We start from the raw sequence: 26,221 nt of genomic DNA on the forward strand, positions 1-26,221 counted from the left end.
AGGGGTGTGAGATTGAGCCCCTCCTTGGGCTCTGGACCCTCTGCCTCTCCCCTTGCCCTTCCCTCCCCCTCTCTCTCAAAAAGAAGAAAAGAAAAGAAAGCACCCGAGAAACCAGGACCCAGCTCTGTTATTCCAGATGAGGAAACTGAGCCTGGCCAGGAAGGAGTGAGCTCAAGGGCTGAAACTAAGTCAGGCAGAGGGGAATGTTGTTGAGGGGGCACCGGGAGGCTTTCTCTGATCTCAGCTGCTTGTAGGTGTGCCTGAGGATGGAGTGGGACAGGGAGAAAGCTTTCATGTTAGAAATTGCTTGCTTTCACTCATCTCACTGCATGGTGACTATCCTCTGAAGGCAGAAATGGGGCGGGGGGTGGGGTGGGAGTGGACATCCTGCTCTGGGTATCTGTGGCAGGTTCACCAAGGGCTCAGCCCCTCTATTTGTTCGAGAGGAGGCTGGCAGACCTCCCTGGGGAATGGAGGGGGTGCTCCATTTGCTTGCAGCAGAAAACCTCTGGCCTCTTTGAGACTGGCCAGTAAAGCCAAGTCAGGGGCCCATCCTGGGTGTGAAATGGGGTCTACCACACTGTCATGACTTAGTGGGTTTGTTGCGTGGATGCTGGGGGCTGGCTCTCCAGCTGCTGACGCTTTGCTTAGTATCTGTTGGAATGATGCGGGCAGGCTCTTGGGTGTCTGGGGAATAGTGGGAGGCAGAGACTGAGGGGGCCTGGGTTCTCCCTTTCCAGCTGCTTAGTCCAAGTGCTTGAAGGTTCGTCATGAGCTTCCCCATACATTCCTTTCAATAGTTCCAGGAGGCAGGTGAAAGGGAATAAATGCATCTGTGTCCTAGCTTGGAATTGGGGGGAGGGGATGTCCTGAGAGAGTAAGCGATCCCTGAAACTCCCCTGGCCTGTGCCTGGCTTAGCCAGTACTCCAGCTTTCCTCACAGCCAGCCCAGGGCTCCCAGCCCAGCACGGAGCTCCCCTTTTCAGGGTACTCTCCGGTGTGGGGTGGGCACAGCCATAGTGATCTCCTGGGCTGTGGGCTGAGAGGTGGTCTTTGTGCTCCTCCCTGGACTTAGCTCCATCCCCACTCCCACTTAGCAATGCACAGTGGAGTTCCTGTTGCCCCTCACCTTTTCAAGACCCTCCCACTACCAATCCCTTTCTTCCTACACTGGCACTATTCTGGCTGCCCGTCTTGGTGCAAACACCCCTGCCATGGCATGGCTTTTTTTTTTTTTTTTAAATGAGCTGTAACTGTCTCATGTTGTGGGGATCTGATCAGTAGCCCCCTATCATGAAGCTGGATGGGGGTCCATGCATCTCTCCCCAGAGGTAGAGTTTGGACTTGAGGCAGAGAGCTGAGGGTAGGCGGGAAGTTGCAGAATGCTGGGGCCTGAGCAAGGTGGGAATGCAACTTCCTGCTCAAGTATTCAACGTCCAAGTTTCCCTCTTCGTTGTCCCTACTAATCGGAGATCTCACTGAAGTCTTCGGAACGCCCCATAAATTACCCGCAGCAAGCCACTGAACCTTGACGTGCACAGGCACATGTATTTAAATTCCCCAGATGGTGCCAGGCACATTCAGAGCCTAATAAATAGTCTGTGCGCCTGGCCAGTCTCTCGCTCCTTCACCCTCCCTTGCTAGCTCTGGCTGTGACTTCTCCCCGCCCTACCCCCCTTCCCACCAGCGGTGTGACCCGAGGAAGAGGCAGCGGCGCGGTTATTGGAGGAGCTGGAAGGCAGCGCCCCGCCCACCACAATTTGGGCGACTTTCTGAGGAGTCCGGTGGGCCGGACTGCGCCCTCATTGGTCGAGGGGCCCGTAGGTGGGTGGGGCGTCCCTACCGCCCAACTCGCCGTCTTTCCCTCCCCACCTGAGCTGAAAGTGGCCACGGGTTGACAACAGCTAAGCAGCCGCCGCAGCTGCTCCTCAGGCTGGCACCATTACCCACGCCCGACCCCAGGCTCTGCGCGTGCCCCAGCCGGGAGCAGTCCTTCCTGCACTCACCTCCTGCCCACTGGCCGCTGTGTCAGGGTCTCGCACCCCAAGTGGTGGACGCAGCCTCCAGGTAGGAGTTGGGATGAAGTCAGGCAAAAATCCAGACCCACGGGTCCTCTCTGGGCCCCCTGGCCCGGCCTAGTCCCGGGTGCGCTCTGGCCCGCCCCGGCTCTTAGCGGTTCCTCGAGGCAGCGCACTCAGGAGACGCAGAGGAAGCAAGCTGAGCTACTTTCGACCCCCCGCCGGGATTTGGGGTCAGAGTCGCCGAAATCGGGGGGGGGGGGGTGGACCTCCTGAGCCCGCTGGTAGCGCTTCTCCCCAGGGAAGCCCCGCCAGTCGAGTGGTAGAAGGAGGCTTTCCCCCCGTTATCCCGGGCCTGACCGGAGTCTGGAGCCCTAGCTCTGGGGCTTTGGAGGGGGACTGGAACAGAGCAGGGGTGGCGGCCCTTCCGGCTCTGTGCCACCTCGTCTACCCTTTTCCTTCCTCTGCTTTTGAGGGCATTTCCAGGAATCCCCGGTAGGGCCCTGTGGGCTTTCCCCTTGGCCATTGTCCTCCCTTCTGAGAAACGCTCCATACTTTCCTGGTATTACGGTGGCTGTGGGGATCAAGTGAAAACCTATGGATAAGTCGCATCTTTCACGGCTCTGTTGCCCCATGAAGTCCCAAGTGGGTTTGGATTACGGAAGCTCTGAGGAAAGGCTTCCTTTTAGTGGAAGTTTTTTTGGGATTTCCAAATTAGGTAGTCTGGGGTTCTCTCCGTTTCTCTTCTCCCAAGACTCTTTAAAGTGGAGCACTGAATTAGGACTCCGGAATCTGGGGTTCAGCCACTAATTCATGTGACCTTACATGCTTGCTACTTCTGCAAGCCGAAGTGTTTTCAACAGCTCTCAACTGAGGTCGTGGGCTGGATTTCAATATCTAAAGGGCCAGTGTTTTCCACGACATTTTGACTTGTCCCACGGGTCCAAGCTCCTCACTGGTATAGGTAGGTAAAATGTTGACTTGGAGGTGCTTGGGGCAACAGGAACTATGCAGATGGAAAGCTTTGTGGTGATTGTGCTGGCAAAACCAGCTGGAAGACTAGCGTGGTAGGAAGGGTGAGCAGGACAGCAGCCAGATTCAAGGTGGGGAGGAGTGGGGCCAACTCAGAGCCTGGGACCCCAGAGGTTGGGCTGGAAAAGCCTGGCTTGTCTCTGTCCACTTTGGAGCCCTGAGGTCTGCCCACCTAGGAGGAGAGGGTGATGAGTCACACCCAGGGCTATTTTCAAACCCTGACTACTGCTGTGGGACCTGTTCCCGCCCCCACTCTGAGGGTTTCTCTCTCCACCCACCATCTTTTCTTATTGCTCTCTGAATTTTCCCCTCATTTCCATCTGCCTGGAATAAAGGAGAGACAATTTCTAGCTGGGGGTGGAAAGGCAGACAGCCCAAGGGCATAGAGAAAGAGGCATGGCTGCAAGTGGTTTATGAATGGAAGATGGAGCAAGTGGGTAAGAGTGTGATGGGAATGATGGTGTTGGGGTTTGGGTTTTTTTTCACCCTAAAGCTGTAGCTACCGTATCACTGGGCATTCTGGGTTTGGAGCTCATTTCCAGGATTTGATGTCCAATTTTGTTCCCGATTTGGGGTTTGGCATTTCTGCTCCCTGGACCTCTGTCATTAGGGCTAGTAAACACCACATGGACAGAATCCCATTTGCCCTCTTCGCTGGCCTTATGTCCACCTCTTAAGCAACTTTTTGAGAAGAATGCTCAACCTCCCTGTGCATCTGTGGCTCCCCTCCCCCACCGGGAGAGGAGACAGGGTTGAGAGATAGCTGGAGGTGCTTAGAGCAAGAAGAGGAGCAGAAGGTGCACAAAGGGGCTGTGTATCTTGTGTGAGTGCTGGGGAGTGGGGCACGAGTTGAGCAGGGTGGATGGAAGAGCCTTCTTAATTAAAGTACACCTCGGGAGTTTGAGCACAGGAGCAAAGAGAGTGCCACAAAGAGGCCTGAACTTTGACCTTCTCTTCGTTCTTAAAGTTAAAGTTCTGCCCCTAGGGCTAGGGATTGGAGAGGGAGCAGAGGACCCCTGGAGCCAGCTACAGGGATACCAGCAGCTACACAAAAGCTAGAAGGTTCCAGGAGAGCAGAGGATGGTTTCTGTAATCTGGATGCTGTTGCTGCTGCTGGTGCCTTTCTGCTAGGACACACTTGGAGTTCACTGTTCTGGAATGTTCAGGCTCAGTGGATGGCAGGCTTAACAAATGCAGACTGTGCCCTCACTTTTTTGGAGAAGGTGGGGCATGGGGTCTTTGGCTGGAAGAAGGAATTGCCTCTAGCTTGAATAAAAGAGAACTTCTTCTTTGGACTCTATGTTTGGGTAAGATCCGAGTGTCTTGGCCCTGGGCCCAGGCCCTGGGGAGGCCATTATCAGATAAAATAAAGATAAAAGATCTCAAAAATCCAAGGGCTCTGGGATGGGAAGTGTGAGCTCCCCCACTCTGCAGCCCTAAACAAAGTAGTGGAGAATAGGCCTGGGTACATAATTGTTGGTGTCAACTGTGTACTAAGTCTCTCTTCATCTGTGACCCATGGCCTTGGCTCCTGTGTATGGGAGGAGAGAGGGGACTCATCCCAGAATTGGTCCGTTGCAGGTCTGAAATGCTATGTTTGTGTGTGAGTCTTCTCTTGCCCAGCCCTCCACTCTGGGAACTCACATGTCACTGACTGCTGTCCCTGTTTAGCCCCAACCCTCAGGGTACTGGTATGGGTAACTGTATGTTAAGTTCCTCAGGAATCCAGGGTGGTGTGGGGCAAAGCACAAGGAACTGGAAGCTGGACATATGGGAGGTTTAAATCTGGGCCCTGCTGCTCCGTTTGTGACTTCCCCGGCTCTTGGTTTCTCCCTACTGTTTCCACTTCATTGGATTAGATGAGGGGATCCATGGCTAAGTGCTTTGTAAACTACCAAAGACCGTACAAATTATTAGTCATTAAGTTCAGGCTTGTCTAGGTCTTGGAGGACACAGAGTATAACCTCCACCTTCAGGGAATCTACCATCTAGTTTGGGGGTTAGTGGCATAAATAATGCAAACAAAGCCTTTACCTCAGTGAGGACTTTTCAAAAAGAATTATTATGAAGGCTTTCAAACATATATAGAAATAGAGGCAATTAGTGTAGTAAGAGCCCATTAGCCCATGGGTATAATCCTGCCTATTAATACCTCCACCTGCTTCACCTTCTTTCTTGTTATTTTGAAACAAATTCCAGACATCGATTTATCTATAAATAGTTCAATATATAGATCTCTAAAAGATTAGACTTCAAAAAAAAAAAAAAAGCTACTGTACCATTAGCACATCCAGAAGAGCCCCTTAATATCATCAGATATCCTGACAGCGTTCATCTTTCCAGCTGTCGAGGAGGGCTGTGAGGAGGGCTGTTTTGCCTGGGGAGGCTTGACTAGGGAGCCTGCTTGTTGATTTGGACTGAGGGGAAGGTGACTGACAGAGGTGAGGCAGTGACATTTAAGCTGAACCTTTGAAGAGAGGCCCAGGCAAAGTCAGAGCTGGAGCAATTAGGGAGTCCTGGCCCCTCGTTTTATGTCCCTGGGACTGCTGCTCCCGAGGCTGACTTGGGGAAGCTTCTTGTGGAAACTTTGTGCCTTGCTCCTCTAGCAGTAAATGGGGTGAACTTTCCCACTTGCCTCCCCAGTTCCAGGGCCACCCAGGAACTTGAGGTCAGCAGGCCTGAGAGAATTTCTGGGAGGCTCCTCTCCTCTTAGCCCCTCCCTTGGCCCCTGAGGCCACTTTGGAGCAAAACAGGATGCATTCAGGATGAGCTTCTTTCCCAGCTTGTCATCTAATCACCAAGACCCCGCTTCCTCTCTCATTCATGATAAAAACCCTCACTGTTTCCCTTTTCCCTCCACCTCAGTGAGGGTGTGCTGACTCCACCACCCTCATGTGGAGTTGAGGGAAAGCTTCCGTCATCCAGGCCTCTCTTCCGACTGCTCCAGAGCAGGCCATGAGAGGTCCAGGAGACCCCATGAGCGCTCCCCCTGGCTGCAGCCTCCTGCTCTTGGGCCGTCCTTGGGAAAGGAGTGGCTCCTTTCCAACAAGTCTGGGGTCCTGCCACTGCCTGGTTAATGATTGAGCCACATAATAACCACCTTGAAAAGTCACCTCTGGGGGATGGCCATTAATCAACTCCCTGTCCACCCCAGGCTTTAAGGGGGATCCCCTCTTAACACTTACCTCCCTCAAGGGGACACTAACAAACATTCCTTCACGGGAACTTTCCAGGGCCAATTAAACTTCTGGCCCTCTGTTTTTGCTTGGGCAAACAGGAGTTCATTTGGGTGGCTACTGAGAGGGTCAGGGAATTGATAGGATTTGGCTGGGCAGTGGGGTAAGGCGGGGGGTCTTTAGGCATCAGAGTCAGAAGGGTCTGGGGGTCTTTCCAGGAGCCCCTCACCCCCTCAGGTCAATTTGAAAGAGCGAGAAATACCTACGCAAAGGATCTGCTGTTAGTGGGGCTGTGTGCATGTCTGTTTTCAGTTCAGCTGTGGGTCCCTCCTCCACACTAGGCAGGGACATGAGCCATCAGTCATGCTACGGCTGCTCCTCCTGCTGTAAGGCTGAGGCCTCCACAATGGAAGAGGAGACTTCCCTCCAAGAACCTGCATCTTGACAAACAGTGGGAATTGGGAAGGGTCAGGTCGGGTCCCATTTGGAAAGCTCCAGACCCCAAGCAGTTATCTGCAGTTTCAGTGAGAAGAGACAGAACCAGCATTTAGGGAACCATGGGGGCCTCTTACAAGTCAGGAAGCCTGCCCTCTGGTTGTGCCTCTCTGTAGCTACCTCAGCATGAGTGACTGTTACTTTCTCTGGGACTCAGTTTTCACAGGTGGTGTGCACTCAGTGTTCTCTCTGGTTCCATTCCAGCTGTAAGATTATGCATTCCCAGGCAAAACCTTTTGCTTGTCCACAAGGCAAAGGTCAGTTGGCTTTAAATTCTGCCAGGCCTGGTTATTACATTGTGCCAGTTGGCTGGTCAGTTTGAGCTGACCAGGCCTTGAACTGCCACAGCTTGGGTTTTGCTCGAGCGTGGGCTTTTGTGCAGTTGCTCTCCAGCCCCCTCCCCTCCCCATGTGTGTGTGTGTGTGTGTGTGTGTGTGTGTGTGTGTGTGTGTGTACGTCCCAAGGGGCTACCCTCGGACCCATTCAGCTACAGGTTAATGAATGACCTCCTGGCCCTGGTTAGCAGCTGAAGGTGCTCCTGGGATCCCAGGTCTCTGAGGGAAGCGGCTCAGGGCTTAGCCAGCCCCACTCACCTTTATGCTTTCTCCCACAATAACCCAGAGGTAGGGAGCCAACCTAGCACTGGAGAGAAGGGTCTTTAGAGGACTCTCGGTCCAACTCTCCTTGTGAACCTAGATCTTCCCACCAGGGGTTTGTGCAGCTCTTGTGCCTCCATCTTCAGTACCTGGGAACTCAAGGTTTCAAAGCAATTGCTTTCATTCCTGGAATGTCCAAAAGCATTTGCTTATGCTGAACTGCACACCATATCCCTCTGGCTTCTACAGCCCTGGGTCCCAGCTCTGCCCCCTGGGACCATCTAGCCAGGGGCCGTTCTCTCTGACTTCCAGAGGTCTGAGGATGGAACCCAAGTCCCCTTGCTTCTTCTGTAGGCCAAATAGCTTCAGTTCCTCCAAAGGCTTCTCAAGGGACCTGGGACCAGTTCTCTTCCCAGCCTCATTACTGTCTTCTGCACGTGCTACTTTTCGTGGCTCTGGGAATGGGAAATGGGGCTCTGGAAACCCCTCACTGTCCTCTGTTTATTTCTAGCCTGAACTTTTAAAAAAAAAAGATTTTATATATTTATTTGAGAGAGAGAGAGGGAGAACACAGGTAGGGGGATCAGCAGGCAGAGGGAGAGGGAGAAGCAGACTCCCCACTGAGCAAGGAGCCGGATGTGGGACTGGATCCCAGGACTCTGTGATCATGACCTGAGCCGAAAGCAGACGCTTAATAACTGAGCCACCCAGGAGCCCCTAGTCTGAACTTTCCTACAAGACTTCTCCATTATCTTTTTCTGGTGTCTCCAGCAGTTGCCTTCTGAACCCCCAGGATCCTGGGTCCAAACATCTCCTGCAGCTCTCTGATTTGTTTGTCGGTTAGGTCTGGCTGGCCTTCTATCTGGTGCCCTCATAGCAGAGGGCAAGCCTGGTGAGAGGAGGTGCTCACTTCTGATGAGCTGACTGCAGTGTATTCTGTGCGGCCTGTCAGTATATCCTTTTTTTTTTGCCACTTGCTTTCTTCCCTTGAGCTGGTGGAGGTCGGGGGGAAGGGGGTGTTTTGAGGAGTATCAAAGCCGGAAATGAGCATGAGCCATGCCCACACTGGGGCGTAGAAGGGTGAATCAGATGGGGAGAAACACCAACTCAGCCATTCCTCCTCTGCAGTTGATGATGAAGACCACGACAAGTCTTCCTGTTTCTTTCCATTTCCAAGGTACTTTCACTTCTACAATTCCATCCTTTTCTCAGAGCAGCTCCGGTAAGAGAAGCAGTGTGGTCATCTCAGGTGCCCACCTGGGGCCCAGGTGGGGGACAGGCTTGGTGTCTGAGGAGGGAGGATTCAGAGCCCAGGTCTCCTGATGCTCAGCCCTCACTATTTCCCCTAAACCACACCCGGCAGCTGAGGCAGCAGGGGCTGACTCCACCGCTTCCTCACCACAGAGGAAACTTTGCCCAGGCTGAAACTCTGTTCCCATGGTGGAGGGAGCAATCTCCAGGGGAGGTGGCCAAAGATTTCCTGTCTTTTATCTGGGCTGGCCAAAGGCTGGCCAGTCTGAGGTGTGAGACACGCACTCACAGCCAGCTTTTCTGCTCCAGGCAAAGGTCACGTCAGGCTGGGGCTCTGAGCAGGCAGTTTGGGAAGTGCTTCGCCTCAGACCTCTGCCCTGAGCAGCCCTCACCTGAGCAGGGCCTTCTAAATGGCAAAACCAAGAGGGCCATGTGGGAAAGGGGCCAGAATGGAGATGAAGTGAAAGGCATGCAGAGCTGTACATCCAGAGTTTAGGGCAGGAAAATGTGTCATGGTGGGGAGCAGGGGCTCTGGGATAAACAGCACTGGGTGACTTTGGGCCAATTACTTAACCTCTGGGAGCCTCCATTTTGTCAGCTGTAAAATGAAGCTATAGGTGCCTACCTCATGGGGTTGTTGTGTCGTAAATCCAATAATATGAACAGGATTCTCATTATTTTTGTTGTTTAGTGGCACTTTCTGCTACCTTATCTCTTTGCTGTTTTTCACTGACCTGGGGCTGTGCTGCGCCCAAACATGTGGCCCCCTAGGCCTTAGGTCTTCTCTGGGCTTCTCTGTCCCTCAGATTCCACTTCCTCCCAAAAAGCATTCCTGGGCCTCACCCACCTGGAGGGGGGGATCCTTCTGGCCTCCTCGAGTGAGGAGTGACATTTATGATCACGCTAACAACAATAATAATAGTAAACTCTTATAAATTCTTGACACCTTTGAACTTAATTAGCTCCCATGGTAATTCTGTAAGGTAGGTACTGCTATCCTCCTCCACATTTTACATATGAAGTAGGCAGGGAGAGGCTAAAAGAAGAACGGACTCAAGGTCACATGGCTAGGGAATGGTGGAACTGGAATCAGGACCCAGGCAGGCTGAGTCTACACACCCTTAGCAACAGTGCCATGCCTCTCCTTCTCCCTTTCTGGGGTGGCCGGCCAGGAGGCCAGAGCTCGGGCTTGGGTCTCCCTTCCACCCCTGACTGCTTATTTTACCCACCAGTGATTAGTCTCTCCTGGGCAGATAGTCCCTAGGTCCTTGCCTGCCCTTTCCTCAGCAAGGTGGACAGATGGAGGGGAGAGAAAATCAAAGGGCTGGGTATCGAGGCTCTAAGCAGAGCTGCACAGTGGGGGCAGGTGTACAGGAGGAAGCTGGGGAGGTGGTTCTGACAGCGGCAGGCCTGCCTGATTAGCACCTTCCAGGTGGAGGAAGGGTGCTGGGTGGCATCAGGGAAAAGAGACACTATAATGAGCTCTCCTGACAACCAGAGTTCATTATTTAGAAGGTGTGGGTGGTTAGGGGCAGGTGGGAGGCTGGCTGGATTAACTTGCTTGACCCCTCCAGCTGGTATGGCCCATGCTGGTATTGGGCATGTGGAGGGGTAAGTTTTTGTCCAGAAGCTCTACCCTCCCCACAGTGTTCCCACCTCAGAGCCCTTGGGGGACTACAGACTTCCTTCCCATAGGCTGTACCAGCTGTCAGCTCCATCGCTTTAGAGCTCATTCTCTGTGATCTTTCCTCCAAACAGAGGCCAGAGAGTGCTTCAGAGGATAGCCCACCTTAGCATCTTCTTCCCTGGGAAGTATGGGCCTGATAGCAGCTCTGGCCAAGTACTCCAGGAGAGTTTGGCTTTTATTCAGTTTCAGACCTTGGTGCCTAGCACGGGGCCTGGCACCAAGTAGGAGTGGATTTGGAGGGGAGAGCCTAGGGAGACAACATGGGAACAGATCAACAGGTTAGTTGTGGGCATTTAGGCAGGCTCCTGGTCCTCGTCCATAGTCCAGTGGAAGCCACTTGACCTCCTATAGCCTCAGTTTCCCCATTTGTGCTGTAGGTCTGCTTTGGACAGGGCTGTCATGGGGACCACATGAGATGTGGGATGGTCAGGTGTTTTCTCCACTGACGGGAAGTTGCTTTACGCTAAGGGTTCATACTGCACAACTCCTGGCCTATGTTTCTTGTGTCCACAGCTGAGGCAACTTCTATTTAATGAGTATTCTAACTTGGTGGACTTGGAGAACTCTGGATCTAGACTGCCTGGATTTGCACCTTGACCCACCACTTTCTAGTTGTGGATTTAGGGCAAGTTACTCAATATCCCTGGGCCTTAGTTTTCTCATCTGTCAAATAGAAATTTCATAGCACTTAGTCCCCGCAGTGTTGTTGTCAAGATTCAGTGAAATAAACCATATAAAAAGTACCTATGCCTGGGACCCAACAATGACTTGGAACCCTTTGGTTGTTGTTATTATCTCATTTTATACTTGCAAAAACCTCCTGTTGTCAGGGATATAATCATGTCACTATTTTACAGCTAAGGACACTGAAGCCCAGAGAAGCTAAGTCTTGCCCAGTGGGATCTGTGCAAAGTTCTTACTTAGCTAGGGGCTTGGCACATATTAAGTGCTCAGTAAATATTAGTGTTTAATCTTAATTATTGTTAATAATGACATTCAGTATCATAAGTATTATTATTAGTAAGGAACACAACCACAGCTAAGAAGTAGCAGAGCCAAGACTAAAAGCCACATCACTAGCCTGTTAGTCTTCCCACTGCACCCGAAAACCTCTATTTCTAGATATTACATAGTTATTAGGTTGCCATTTGGATTCTCCTTCCCTTCACCCCAGGGGGCCTAAACGTGCACATGGCCACCCCCTGCCCACAAAGCCAAGGCCACTCCCTCTCCTTTCTGTCCAGAATCACAGCCCTCCCTTTGGCCGCAGAGCTCAGGGGAGGCTTGTGTCCACTGGCTTCTAGAGGGGGAACAGACCCCATGAAGAGGCTACTTCTCTCGGGCCCATTTTCTTTCTGTAAGAGACAATTTTTTTTTTCTGGATCTCAGGGTGGGGCCGGGCTCCTTCAAGGCATTTCCTGCCTGGGAGTTTATATTTGGCCTCAGCAAAAGGAAAAGGAAGTAGGCAAGGGGGGGTGGGATGTAGAAGTGGAGGCACAGGGTCAAGATGGGTGAGTGCCAAGACTTTGCAGGCCAAGAGAGGAAGCAGGAGACAGCGCATGTCCTTTGGCCTGTGGGCTTGGGGGCCCTCACAGGAGCTTGGGATGGAAGAGCTGAGGGTTCCTTGGGGCCAAAATGTCTTTGCCCCTAGGCAGAGATTATTTTCACTTCTTACACCTCTGGGCCTTGTTTCTTGGCCCCTTGGTTTCTGCCCTGGGGCAAGGTGTTCTGTTGGTCATCTAGTTGGCTGAGTTGCAAGCATGTCTCCTCAGTTCTGTGTCTTTGCTGTAGTGATACCAGAGGAATGGGTGGAGGCAGAGGCCCGCACACTAGACCTTGTTTAGTTGGAAAGCAGGTCTTCCTGTCTAGGTGTTGCCAGAACATTCTGTAGCCCTTACCACACTGCAGTGGGGATACTGAGACTGATAGGACCCAGTGCTGTGGGACTCCAGTTGGATGGGGCAGACAGTCTCATGTGCAGCTGAGAAGGTAATGGAAATGCGTAGGGGGTGGGGGTCACTTAATTTAGGTGATCTGTTGGTTGGTAGGGGATTAGTGAGAGGTCAGGGAAGGAAGATCTCATGGGACGTTTGACCTCCATCTTGATGAATACTAGAAGTTTGCAGCTTCGAGTCTGGCTGGGTCTAGGGTGCTGAAGACCTCATGTGCCATGTGGAAAGCAGTCTGGTTGTTGCCCTGGGCTGTGGCAGTGGGGAGCCTGCAAGGCAGAGTAGGAGACTGGTTAGGTCAGAACTGGGCTCTTGTAAGAAGAAGATGGCAGGACAACCTATTGAAAGGAGAGACTAGAGGCTGGGAACTTGGAGGCTTAAGTGATCCAGGCATGCCAACCTAGAGCATGGTCAGGCATGGGAAACTGTGACCACTTGATGGAAAAGTCAATAGAACTTAGTGACTAAATACACGAGTTGAGAGAGGACAGACCAGGATGACTGGTGGTTTAAGCCTGGGTGTTCGGGTGCCTTGGGAGGCGGGAAAGCCAAAGAGCCAGTTTGGGAGGGGAAGATGGATTTGGTCTTGGTCCCCACTGAACACCCTTGCTGGAGTCTCCCAGAAGAGTGTGTGCATAGCTCCCTCTACTGGAACCAGCCAGAGTGAGTCACACACACCCCTGCTCTGGGTCTATATTTTGGTGAGTAGCCACTAGGAGACAGCAAAACGGAGGCCCACACAGAGTTGGTGGCTTGCCTGAGGTCACCCAACAGGTTTCTAGCACAGTTAAGGCTAGAATGTAGTTCTCTTGACCTTCAGTCTGATAATCTTTCCAGCCATACCGTAGTGGAGAGCAGTTACCGTTGGTCTACCATCCGCCCCAGACTAGTTAGGTGGGCATCTCTTGCCTCCAGCCTGGCGACTGGAGGTGTTAGAGTAGTGCACGACTTATAAAAACACCTGTCCTGGGGCACCTGGGTGGCTCAGTGGGTTAAAGCCTCTGCCTTCAGCTCAAGTCATGATCCTAGGGTCCTGGGATCGAGCCCTGCATCGGGCTCTCTTCTCAGTGGGAGCCTGCTTCCTCCTCTCTCTCTCTGCCTGCCTCTCTGCCTACTTGTGATCTCTGTCTGTCAAATAAATAAATAAAAATCTTAAAAAAAAAAAAACACCGGTCCTTTCTTGTAACCATGAGCTTGTCAGAGCATTTGGGACTGGGTTGGGGGCAGGGTTCCCTGAGGACAAGAAAGCTAATGGAGTGACTGCCCCTGAGCAGGTGGCAGCTTTGACCTTCACGGTCACAGGAAAGCCCTGGGCTGGGTCAGAATGTCCACTGCCTGCTTAACTCTGCTGTACCCAGTGCCAGCCTGGGAGACCACAGACTAGACTCTGGTCTCAACCTTTTAAGCAGCCCTGGGAGGCCAGAGGCCTGGTTTTGGTCCCAGGACCCTCCTGTGCCTCCCTCACTTAAAGCTGGACACCAGATCTCAGACTACAGCTCCGTGGGGGAGAGGGGCGCAGTTGGGGGTTTCTTGTATAACCTCCATGTTTTTAAAAACTCTCAACTCAAACTGCCACCTGTCCCTGGCTGACCTGAGCCTGCCTGCAAGGGATCAACTATGTCCGCAGACAAGGGACCTCCACTGAATCATGCATCTAGTCTTTGCCTCATCCCTCAGGACATCTTCAAGGAGTGGGTGCCTGAGGCCCCCAGGTAAGGTGGAGCCTGACCTTGGGGTCACAGTTCAGGACTGGAGTCAGCCTTTCTTTCGTTGTGGGGATTGTCCCGGAGCCAAAATATTTCTAGACATTGCCAAAGGTCCCCCGGGGCATAACTTTGTCCCTGGGTGAGACTCCCTGAGGTCCTGTGGCTTTGGTGCGGACATGGAGCATTAAGGAGAGAGGGGTATTTGAATGGAGAGCCACACGTGTCAAACTGCCACTAGTCAGCTGGAAGATGCAGTGGATTCACCATGCTGCCACCCAGCCGCATGGTACTGTCCCTTCCTGGGCTGTGTGTGTTGGTGGTGCTGCAGTTCTGACGGGGAGACTCCCTTGCATGGGCTTGGGAGCTTGGTATCCAGCTGCAGCTCTGGCTGAGATTGACACAGCATCCCAACAGGTGCAGCAGGGGCCCCATGTCCTGCCTGCGGCCTAACAGGCTTGAGGCCAGCCAGTGGCTAGCTCAGCCAAACTGGCTGCTTAAAATCCAGCAGCCCTTCCTGTGCCCCGCCTCCTGTGGGGCTTGGGATGTGGGATGAGAGCTATTTTGGTCTTGCCCCTTTCCCTCCCTTTGCCCCCCTCGCCCATGAGAATCAAGTAAGAACTGTCATTCCTGCTATGAGTAGCAGTAGCGGGGAGACGAGTGTACCCAGTGTCCCGGGGGACAGGGTACTGCAGAACCCCCACCCCCCACCGAATGTCCCATTCAAGGTCAGGAAGCGAAGTCTTGGCAGTCGTAAAAGTCATGACAGCTGTTAGTATGAGCCCTTGTGAGAGCTTCTCTCCCTCTGTCCCTCAGTGGGTGGGGGATAGCCAGACAGTCACCTGTTGCAGCATTTGTGCAAATTTGAATGGAGCCCCACCTCTGAGGGATCCAGAGCTCAAGCCTGGGTGGGCACCATTCTTGTGGCCTAGGCTCCTTAGCTTATATCCTTATAGGAGGGTGAAATGAGCTGCTAATAAGCATTTGAGGCCAAGCGAGATCCAAGCCCCCTGCCAGAAAGACAACATCTCTTCCTTAGACAGGATCCCTCTCTGGGAGTGAAGGTGGGCAAAGGAGGAGGGCTTTGCATCTCCCAAGACAAATGAGCCAAGAAGCCGTTTGCCAAGACCTAGCATTTCCCAACTATAACAACAGGGCCTTGGTGGGGAGTGGGGGGCTTCTGCCTACCTGGAATACCAACTTGACCTTACAAAGTCCACCTCGGAAACTTGGGTTGTCACACAGACAGCAGCACCCCAGGTCTTTCTCTACTCCCTCAGAATGCTGGCTTTTCCTCATGTGCTCACTAAAGTTGGGAGAGACCATGCTGATCCCAGACCTTGTTTGGAAGACACTCGTCCTACAGTGAGGGCCAATGAAGGAGATGTTTTTTCCAAACAGAAAGCAAAGTAAGATAAAGGAAATCAGCACATTTGCTGAGAGCTTCCTTATGGAGTAGGACAGCTAACTGTTTGAGTAAATTACCTTCGCAGACACCCACAGACTCGCCCTCCACTGTCCCACCACATGCATTCATATTACCACTCATGGCTCTCTTGCTCCTTTTCTGGGGCCTGGAGAGAACGTGGACCAGTGATTAGAATGGGCCTGAGTCTGGCCTCTGGCTAGAATCTTTGCAGAGACCTATGCTGTGGCTTTTTGGCTGACTGTGTTTGCTCAGGGCAGTGGTGCTCTATCTTGCCTGCACTCGAGAATCATGTGGAAAGCTCTCAAAAACAAATGAAAACTTTCCCAGATATTCTAATTTAATTGGTAATGACTGGGGCCCAGACATGGGAATTTTTAAAAAGAGTTTATATATTTATTTGAGAGAGAGAGAAAAAGAGAACGCACACATATGCACATACATGTGCTTGTAAGCATGAGTGGTGGGGAGGGGCAGAGGGAGAAGCAGACTCCCCACTGAGCAGGGAATCCCAATGATGATGACGATGATGGCGTCACCACTGCCTGGGATCATGCCCTGAGCCTAACCGACGGATCCACCCAATCAACCCCCAGGTCCTGGAATTTTTTAAAACTCTCAGATTATAATGTGTGGTCTGAGTTGAGAGGTTACTATTTTGTTGGTAACAAGGATCCCGTTGATTGGGGCCTCTGTGACATCCACCCATTTCTTGTCCTGGGTCCTGAGTCTTACCTGGTACCTATTCCTGGAGCTGGGTTTTGGGTTGGGAAAGAGTAGGCAGAAATGGGTTCTGAGCAGCTCTCTCACAGCCCACTGAGTGACCACAAAGTGGAAGGACTCAAGTCCCCTGAGTGTGGCATGAAGAGGGTGGGGTTGGTGATATTGGCTGGGCGAGGCCCAACCTCCCTCAACTTAGTTGGCAATTGCTTTTTCTTCCCCTCCTAGCTCGTGATCACTTTTTTACAAGTAGGACAAAATCTGAACTGAGGCTCACCAACTGTGAATGTGTGCATACCAAGGTCAAAGAGTCTTTTTTTAAGTTTTTATTTAAATTCCATATAGTTAACATACAATGTAATAATAGTTTCAGGAGAGGGGTGGGGCCAGGTTCAAGTAGTCTTAACAAAACTGGTGCTCTCTGATGATAACTTTCATACAGCCACTTTCAAAACCAGGCAAAACCTGACCTATTCCATGCAATAACCACAGAGGTAGGCAGGAAAGCTTTTGGTCATCACTACATAGTTCAAAATCCAAAGTTTAGGGAAGGAAGCGAGTTGGCTAAAGTGACTTAGGCAGCGAGTAGGGGAGCTGGCTTGATTGGAAAAAGCTCTTTCTTCGACTCACTTATCTGTCATCTTGGAGCATGATTGCGTTTCCTCCGTGGGAGATGTTGTTCGCCCTTTCCTGAGTGCATAAGCTACCCTTGTTCATGCAGCATTTCTTGGGAACAGAAATGCTTTTCTCCTCATTCTGTCCTTCTCAGAATAGAAGAGAGCTCTGTGCTAAGAGGCTCCTGGTACATGGCCTGTGTAAGTGTAAGTATAGATCCTGTCATTGACCTCTAAAACCTTCTCCTGTTGTTCAGCCATTTTTCTTTGACACTCCCTCCAGGAAACCTGTGGGCATGGCCTTGAGACCTGATTTGACTCTGGAGCTTTTGAGTATGCCCCTTGCTCTGATTCTTACGGCTCAGATCACCTGGGACCATCCCCAGGTTGAGAGTCTGAGCCTAAATCTCTGTGGAATCCAGCTTGTGCCAGCTGAGTGCCATTCCTGACTTGTCCCAGCACATCATCCTAGCCTTGGCCAGAGCACAGCCTGGAGAATCTAACAGTTGAAAACTGCTCAAATCTGTACATCTGGACACAGAAGTGGGACAAGGAGACATAGACATTCCTTCATCACTCGCCTCGGCCTGCCCTGTGTCACTCTCCCCACCAGGCACAGAAGGCAATTCTGAGTCTGGAACACCTGGGCTCTAACCTCAGGGGAGTGGACTCTGCTGGGGGTTAGTGGTCACTTCTGGTCCCAGCCTGGGCAGGCTGGGGCAGGTGGGAAGAGTGAATGCAAAGTACTTTAGCTCAGTCCTTAATCACCAAGACATGTCTCTGACTGCTTCATCAGGGCCTCCCAGACCTCGCAGAGGTGGTGTATTGCTGGGAGGCAGTGTCCCTGACATCCTCTTGGGTAATAACCCATTACATTCTCCAGATTCCTGCCAGGGAGTACTTGCTGGGGATTCAGTCCATAGCCCTGCTTCAAACTCCTTGCCTCCTTTGTGTTTTGGAGCTATTGTGGCCTCTTTGAAACATCTGCCTCCTAACTAACCTCACTTCCCAGAGCCATTTGGCTGTGATTTTGACAGTATTGTGGATGCAGCCACTTTACAGACCCAAAAGGAAATGCCAGCTGGGCCTCTTTCTTCTGTTTGTTCTTTTTCCTTCAGACCCTTCAGTTAGTGGGGAGTGCTTATACTATACGTCAGGGGTTTTTGGTTATTGTTTTTTTTCTCCCTCTTTAGTATTTTACTTAATGCTCTCAGTAGCTATTCCAAGTAGACTCTATTATCTCCATTTTACAGAGGGGGAAACTGATTCTTACAGAGGTTAAATAACTTGCCCAAATCAGAGGGCTCATGACTGGCAGCACCAGGATTTCAATTCAGCCTTGTAACTCTACTCTATCAGAAAGGTGGAAAAAATTTAGGGGACATGGAGTTGGTTCCTTTGAGTCTAAGCCCTTGGTTTACCTGGCATTTGAAGGCAGGTGGCATAACTCCATGGAAAAGAGAACTGGACAGGAAATGATAAGATCAGGGTCGTACATGAACAGATTATTTCTCCAAAGAAAAATCCAGATGGCCAGCAGGTGCATGAAAAGATGCTCATCATCAATTACCATCAGGGAAATGCAAACCAAAACTGTAAGGAGATACCATGTCACACCTGCCAGGATGGCTAAAATCAACAACACAAGAAACCCCAGTTGTTGGTGAGGATGTGGAGAAAGGGGAACCCTCTTGCACTGTCGGTGGGAAAGCAAACTGGTACAGCCACTCTCGAAAACAGTGTGGAGGTTCCTCAAGAGTTAAAAAGAGAACTACCCTATGACCCAGCAATCACACTACTGGGTATTTACCCAACGGGTACAAAAACATGAGTTGAAAAGGATACATGCAACCCTATGTCTATAGCAGGATTATTTACAATAGGGAAGCTATGGAAGTGACCCAAGTGTGATGAATGGATAAAGAAGATACGGTGTGTGTGTACACACACACACACACACACACACACACACACACACGCACACACACACATACACACACAGTGGAATACTACCTAGCCATAAATGAGAATGAAATCTTGCCATTTGCAACGACATCGATGGAGCTAGGGGGCTTATGCTAAGCGAAATAAGTCAGAGAAAGACAATTTAGGAACCAAAACAAATGAGCAAAGGGAAAGAGAGAGAGCAAGCAAGCAAGAAACAGACTCTCAACCATAAGAACAAACTGATGGTTACTGGAGGGGAAGTGGCTGGGGGGATGGCTGTAATCAGTGATGGCGATTAAGGAGGGCACTTGTAATGAGCATTGGGTGATGCATGGAAGTGTTGAATCGTCATATTGTACACTTGAAACTAAAATAACACTGTATGTTAAGTAATGAATTTAAATAAAAAAAGAAGGGGCGCCTGGGTGGCTCAGTGGGCTAAGCCTCTGCCTTTGGCTCAGGTCATGATCTCAGGGTCCTGGGATTGAGCCCCACATCGGGCTCTCTGCTTAGCGGGGAGCCTGCTTCCTCCTCTCTCTCTTTCTGCCTGCCTCTCTGCCTACTTGTGATCTCTCTCTCTGTCAAATAAATACATAAATAATCTTTGAAAAAAAAAAGAAAAAGAAAAGATGAAGGTTATAGTCTTAACTGTGACACATAAATAACTCTGTGGGAGTTGGAAAAGCCCCTTGGGTCTCAATATGCCCCATACTATAGCTTTTTTAAAGTGCTGATTTGGGGGCATCTGGAGGGCTCAGTCAGTTAAGCATCTGCCTTCAGCTCAGGTCCTGATTCCAGGATCCTGGGATTGAGCTCCACATCAGGCTCCCTGCTTAGTGGGGAGTCTACTTCTCCCTCTCCTCCGCTGCTGCTCTGCCTACCTGTGCTTTCTCTCTAGAGCTCTCAAATAAATAAATAAAATCTTAAAAAAAGTAAAGTGTTGATTTGGAGAACCTCACCACAGAGCAATTAAATCAGCCTCTGAGGATGGGGACCCAGGAAACTGGTATTTTTTAAAGCTTCCTAGCTGATTGTAATGTGCATCCAAGGGTGAAAATCCTTGAGCTAGGTGATATAGGCCAGTGCTTCTCAGACTTTAATGTGCATGCAGATCAACTCAGGATCTAATTAAATAAATGTCAATTCTGATTTGGTAGGTCTGGGACTCTGCATTTCTAACCAGGTTCCCAGTGATACTGATGCTGCTGGTCCAGGGATCACACGTAGAATAGCAGGAGGCTTGAGGGCTCTAGGTAACAGTGAAAGAACTTGGTGCCCACCTGTGTGACCTTGTTTCCTTCCCGACAACCCTGGCTAGAGCCACTGCCTAACACGAGAGGAGCACTCTCCTGTGGGCTCTGCCTCCATGGCTTGGGTAGATGGTGCAGGTATTTGAGATGTAGGACTTAATTATTGCACTCTCCCACCTCCTTCAGGCTTAGGAAGGAGCCGAGGAGTCACAGACAGGCTGGTGCTTCTCTCCTTCCTTTTGCTCTTTGTTCTGCCTCTAACCACGAAGGACTGAGGGCTTCGGTGGACTTTGAAGGTGTGTCCTTGGCATGCAGGCCTATCCCTGGGGGTTGATAGCCCTGCCTGGGGTGGCCATCCCAGACACGTGGTCCTTTAGGGGTGACTGTTTCCTTCTGTGCCTGCCTTTCTGGAAACTCCTAGCAGATCCCTCCTTCGGGACCTTCTCTTTGTCCTGATGATGGGATAGCAGAGCTGGCTGCTGGCAGGGGCTCTGAGGATGGATAAGGGCCTTCTCCTGGGGCTGCGGTAGGATCAGAAGACAGGGAGGTGGTTATGGCAACTGGCTCAGCTGTCCTCACAGCAAAACCATGTCCCTGAAATGCTTCCTGGGCTGAGGCGAAGTCCCTTCCAGCAGCTCTTAGCACAGTTCTCCCAGACTGCCTCTTGTCTAGAGACCTGAGTCCTCTCCCAGGCCTGCATTGCCCCCTGCCAGAGAGTCTGGGGGACTGTTGGATGAGCTCTGTGGGAACAAATGCTTTCCAGGACCTCTCAGAAGTCCTAATGACCCTTAGATCTTTGTCATAGGTTAGAAGGTTGTAGTAACAAAAAACACGTGCATGTACACAGATTCAGGTGCGTGTGCAGACTGAGGGGCCTGTCTGTGTGCATGTACATGAGTGCCATCCCACATTGATCTTCATGGATCATGGACCTGAGCAGACTTAGCTGCAGCTGTGGGCAGAGGGAGATGCTGGGGGTGGCCTTCACTCTGGGAAACGCACAGGTGTTCATCCCCACTGCACTCCTGTTTGCCCCCAAAGCTGTCAGGGGCTCCAGAGCCTTCTCTCCTCTCCCCTCAAATCCCCATCAGTGTGTGACCCTTGAGAAGCCTGTTGTTTTTTCTAAACAACTTCCACCTTTCTGCCCTCTTCCCTCCCTTGGCTCCCTACCCGGCATTCTCTCAAGTACTGCTTTGTCTTTTAACTTCCAGGTCCCAGCTGCTAGGGCCTCACCCTGGATTTCCCTGTAGGAAATCCCTGGAAAGCAAGAGCTATCCCAGTCTCAGAGAAACCTCACCAGTCTCCTTGGAGTCCCCTGGTCGTGGGCACTAAGGACCAGGGCTTTGCTGATGGTGTTCAGCTCACCCGACCTCCTTTAGTCCAGGTGCATGTCTCTGCTAAGGCTAGTAGGGGTGCTGGGTCTTCCCAGCGCAGAGGTAGGAAGCTAACCCCACCACTGCCCTCTAAGTTTCCCACAGGTCCGCACTGCATCATCAGGACAATCAGCACTGGATTATATCACATAGGCTTAACCACTGGGGAGAGCTGGAGCAGTCCTGGGAGGCTCCCCAGGAAGGGAGGGCTAGAAATCTATGATGATGTGTGGCCAGGGAGGGTGAGCACTGGGGAGGCTGCTGGATCAGAAGGGTAGGAGCCCTGAGGGGGAGTCAGACTGAGTTTGAACTCTGGCCCCAGCACTGCTACCTTGGTCAACTGTGAAACTGTGGAGGAGTCCCTTCCTTCCTGGGCCTGTCTAGAGAGCCATAGAATAGAGAGAGTACAACCTTCTTCATGGCATGTTGTGTGTGCTAAGTGAGATTCGGTTCTCAAAGTGCTGGGGAATGTTACATAGAATAATGTTGGGAAAGAGAAGGCTAATCCTTGAACATTTTGTATCCCTAGCTGGACTAAGATGGCCTCCCCAGGGCCATGGAAGGGGGACAGCTTCCCGAAGAAGGGGAAGGTGAAGACACAGCTGTGGCTTCTTCTCCCAGCAGTACTCCTTGACTCCCTCCTTTCGTGGGAGTTGCGGCTGGTGGGTTCTGTTCTTGGGCAGGTGTGGGAGAGTGAGAGGGGTAGTGGGACAGGCAGAGAGTGAGGCTCAAGAAGGGTGTGCCAGGACATGCAGAGGGTTGGGTGTGGGAAATGAAGGTAAATCCTAGCAGCGAATATGCCAGCCCTCACCGTGCTTTCCTTGCCATTTCTGGATCATAAGAACTCGAGGTGAGGCAGCGTACACCCAGGGTGGCTCCATGCCAGCACCCAGCTAACCCCATTTCTTGGCCTATTTTTGTCCCTCTGTTCCGTTTTAGAAGCTGAGGCCAAGAGAGCATGCAAGTGGCTCCAAGCGACAGGATTCCCTCAGTATGCGCAGCTTTTTGAAGGTAAGGCTACTCTCTTTATCCCTCTTCCCTACCCCCAAATCTTGCCTTATCCCTCTTGTTTTTTGTTTGTAAAATGAGGCCAATCAGATCCTTTCTCCAACCATACAAGAAGCTGTAAATATTGGTCCTGCTCTCGTCATGACTCCATCATCTCCGGTGGGTCACTCTGATTGGCTCTCCTATGCTCTGGTGTCACCACTATGTTCAAGTACATTGTCTCCACCACAGGGCCCCTGCACTATACTGCTTCCGAGGGTGCTGTTTGCAGATGCAACCCTGGTTTCAGCCTCTGCATGGCCTCAATTTCTCAGTTTCCCTTCATTTTTCTGTTTCTCTTTAGAGTTGTTTATATTTGCTGTTTCCACTTTCCCTCTTCTTCCCACATTTCCCACTGTACCCTGCCTCACTCCCACTTTGCCAACAAAACAATCCTTGTCCAGGTCGCTGTGGACTTGCACATGATCAAATGCAGTGATCCCTTCCCAGTCTTAATCTCTTAAGAGCTTTCAGTGCAGTTGGCCACTCACTTCAGCTTCTGGAACACTCGCTTCAGTTTCTGGAACACTCGCTTCTCTTGGCTGCCTCTCTCTAGGTGCCACTGTAAGTCTTCTTATAACAGACTCTGCTTTCTCTAACTGGTGTCTAAATGTTGGGGTATCCCAGAGCTCAATCTTGGCCCCTTTTCCCTCTCCACCTTTCTTTCCCAGGTGATCCTTCTCCAAGTATCATGTATCTTCTGGTACTTCCCAAATAGCTCTGTTAGACCTCATTCCTGAGCTCCAGATTCATCTATCCAACCGCCAATTCAGTATCTCATCTGCCTGATAGGCATTTCAAATGGAGCAGGTCTCAATTCCACCTCCTGAGGGTACTACCGTGTACTCAAGCCCCACAGCCAGGAATCACCCCTGAGTCCTCTTTCTCCTTCACCCTCCATTTCTCCTCTAGCTGGTCACTTTCTCCTTCCACACTATGTCTTGAATCAGTCCACTTCCTACCACCTCCGCTGCCACCTCCTTTGTAGCCCACCATCACTGCTCGCCTGCCTTAGAGCACTAGCCTCCTTCCTGCGTCCCCCTCTTCTCGCCTCTCATCAGCCCATGGCAGCCAGAGGGACCCAGCGAGCCCCGGGCCTCACTCTGTCATTTCTCTGCTGCTTTCCTGGCACACTCAGAATGAGGGTAAGCTCACATGCTTTATTCTGGCCAGCAAGTCTATGTCACCCAACTTTTGCTTAGTTCCCTTACATTTGCTCACTACATCCCAGGCTCCTTCCTACCACTCCTTCACACCTTCCTTTCCTCGGAGCCTTAATGTTAGTCCTGCCTGAAATTCTTTTCCCAGGCTCTTGGCCCAGCCAGCCCCCTCTTATTCTGCAGGACTCAGCTCGGAAGTCACCTCTCTAGAGTGCCCCCCACCCCGCCAGCCTTCCTTGGCCCTATCACCCTGGCTAATGCCTTTTCGTGGCATTTAGAACTGTCTTATCTTGTTCCACACACAGTCTCTCCATGAAGGCAGGGATCATTTTTATCTCATTCACTGTTTTATCCCCAGTATCTGGCACCAAGTAGGTGCTCAGGTGATGTCAGTTAAATGAGAAAATGGGGTTTTTTTCGGCAGTGAGGCAGAGAGGTGTGGGATTTCCTGGATGCATTGTCCTCCAACCCTACTCCTTCCTCTCTCCCCTCCCCTTCCTATATCCCAGGGAGTAGGTTCCCCTGTTTAGACAAGTAGGAGGAAATGAGGTATTGTTTGGCTGCACACTGTCCTCTCTGTCCTCACTCTATCCCTGCTCCCACTTCACCTTTGGCCAGGAAGGAGGTTCCCTGCCTGAGTAGCCCAGGATTCAAAGGGGACTGGGGGCGGGGGGCGAGCTTGGGTCTTGACGGTCACCCAAGTCCTCGGGCCTGCCATCTCCCAGGGACCTGCTTATTGCTGGGTCCTCTCATCCAGCTCAACCCTCCTTTCCCTCAACCCTGGACTTGCCTCCAATGGTCAACCCAAGCTCCCTGGGCCTCTCCTTTACTCCAGGCTTGCTCCTTCTGCTTTGATTTTTGCCTTCCGGCCTCCTCTCTTCCCTGGCCTCCCCTTTCCTCCTCCAGGGTTGCTGGCACTGAGTTTCTGACCTACTGCCCATGACTCATCTTGGCTTTTTTCCGCCAAACAGAAGGTCTATTTCCTCTGGATATTGGCTCTGTGAAGAAGGACCACGGTTTTCTGGACGAGGACTCTTTGGGGGCCCTGTGCAGGTAGGGGGCGCTGAGGGCCAGGCCTGGGAAGTCACAGTCCAGCTTGTGGGCTTCCCTGGGAAAGAATCAGTCACTGGCCCTTCCACCAGAGGAGGAGCCCAGCCTCTAACAAAGCTTCTCTGCAGCAGTCACACTGCTCACTCTGTCTTCTGTGTCTGTGACTCCTCGCCACTCAGGCACTCGAGCTAGAGAGCCAAGATCTGGCCTTGATTCATTTTGTCCCTTCAGTTCCATTCCCCAGACATTCCTCTGCTTTGTCCCCCCTCTGCTTACACTGGTTTGGGCCGTGTTTCAGGCCAAACCACAAATCTTCTGGATCTGGTTCTGTAGCCTACTAATTGGCCTTCCTGCCGTTCCCCTCCTTGCCCTGATCCAGCCTCTCTATGGCCCCCAGTTTCAGCTTCCAAGCAGGTGCCCCTCTGCTTGGTGTGTGCAGCTGCCTGCAGAGGAAAGTGAAGCTTTTTTAACATCAGGCAGCTTTACAGTTGGGCTCTGACCAACCGTATCAGCCTCAGTCTCTCTGTCACACCAGCACTGGTCTGTTTACTGACTGTTTTCCCCTCTACCTTGTCACAGACTCTTGTGGAAGCCTGGGATAGAAGTTCCCAGTTTTTTTTCTTTTTTCTCCTTCCGAATCCCATCCCCCTTCGAGGAAGTTCCTTGTCCCACCCTCTGTGTACCTGCTGTACCTCCGTCTATACTGTTCTTAAACTTGCCCTATCTCTGTCATGGTTTTTAGTGCATATATGAGCTCCCAGAGGACAGAAGCCATAATCTCCCTAGCCCTCTGTCTGGCACTGAAAGCTTCCTGAACACCGGGTCTTTGGAGATGTTCTGATGGCTCAGGCATGTAAAGTAGTGGATGGCATCTTGGGATTGTCTTGGTAGATCATGCCCTGCAGGCTTTGGTTGGGACCCTTGGGTGAGTGCTGCTTTCTTTCCTTACAGGAGGCTGATGACCTTGAACAGTTGTGCCTCGATGAAACTGGAAGTTCACTTTCAAAGCAAGCAGGTGAGTCTTGGCAAGGGTGGGGCCTGGGGCCTTGTGGCACCACGGGGAACCCAGGATATATGCAGAACACTTGCAAAAGTAGCTCCAGGGTCCTGGGACTCTGGGGTGTACAGAGTGGTCCCTTGGTCTAGCCTGGGAGTGAAATATAAGAGACTCTATGATCCTACTGGGTTTTGGCAAGCGTGACTTAGAGGTTGGAGTCTGAGAACAAGTACCCCGGCCCTTGGCCTCACCTACCCCCCTTGGCACACCTCTTCCCACTGAGTTTACTCATAACTTGATCCAGTGATGGCCCTTCCTCAGGGAATTCTATCTGCCTCGTTTACCTGCTTTGTGATGGCAAGAAATCCTTGCCTAGGGAGCAGAGACAGAATAATGTTGTAGAAAAATCATAGCCTATATGATCTGAGGAGTCAAGATCCCCAGTCGTGTCCCCTTGAGGTCTTATACCCCTGAGTCTTATTTTCCCCATCTCTGCACTGAACTGGAGGGGAGCATTGAAAGCCTCAAGGGGCCTTTCTGACTCTGCCAATCTGAGACTGCAGAGATGGAGAGGATCCTCAGTCCACATGTAGCCCTGATGACCTCGTCCTTCCGTAGGGTCCGGCTTCATGGGTTTCTTCTGGGGCTTTCTCCACTAGAGGTCTGGAGCCAGGAGGTTCAGCTAAGCTGGCCTGGGAAGCAGGAAACCCCTGGAACCTGGTCCCAGCTC

At 51.5% G+C, this 26,221-nt stretch overlaps 1 protein-coding gene across 4 annotated transcripts in view; it reads left to right on the top strand.

Annotated features, from left to right (window-relative positions):
- Positions 1 to 26,221, top strand: part of STARD8 (StAR related lipid transfer domain containing 8) — a 38,062-nt gene that overhangs the window by 2,526 nt on the left and 9,315 nt on the right. Inside the window, exons 1-4 of one of the 4 annotated variants that reach the window (XM_045996189.1) lie at positions 1,899 to 2,067; positions 22,177 to 22,248; positions 24,416 to 24,497; positions 25,446 to 25,509. In XM_045996189.1, coding sequence (XP_045852145.1) covers positions 25,453 to 25,509 — 57 coding nt within the window. In that variant the 5' untranslated portion in view covers positions 1,899 to 2,067; positions 22,177 to 22,248; positions 24,416 to 24,497; positions 25,446 to 25,452. Of the gene's footprint in view, positions 1 to 1,898; positions 2,068 to 22,176; positions 22,249 to 24,415; positions 24,498 to 25,445; positions 25,510 to 26,221 lie in introns of those variants that run through there. The other 3 variants (XM_045996190.1, XM_045996187.1, XM_045996188.1) reach the window with 3 other exon arrangements.

This window comes from Meles meles, chromosome X, assembly GCF_922984935.1.
Source record: "Meles meles chromosome X, mMelMel3.1 paternal haplotype, whole genome shotgun sequence".
Lineage (NCBI taxonomy): Eukaryota > Metazoa > Chordata > Mammalia > Carnivora > Mustelidae > Meles > Meles meles.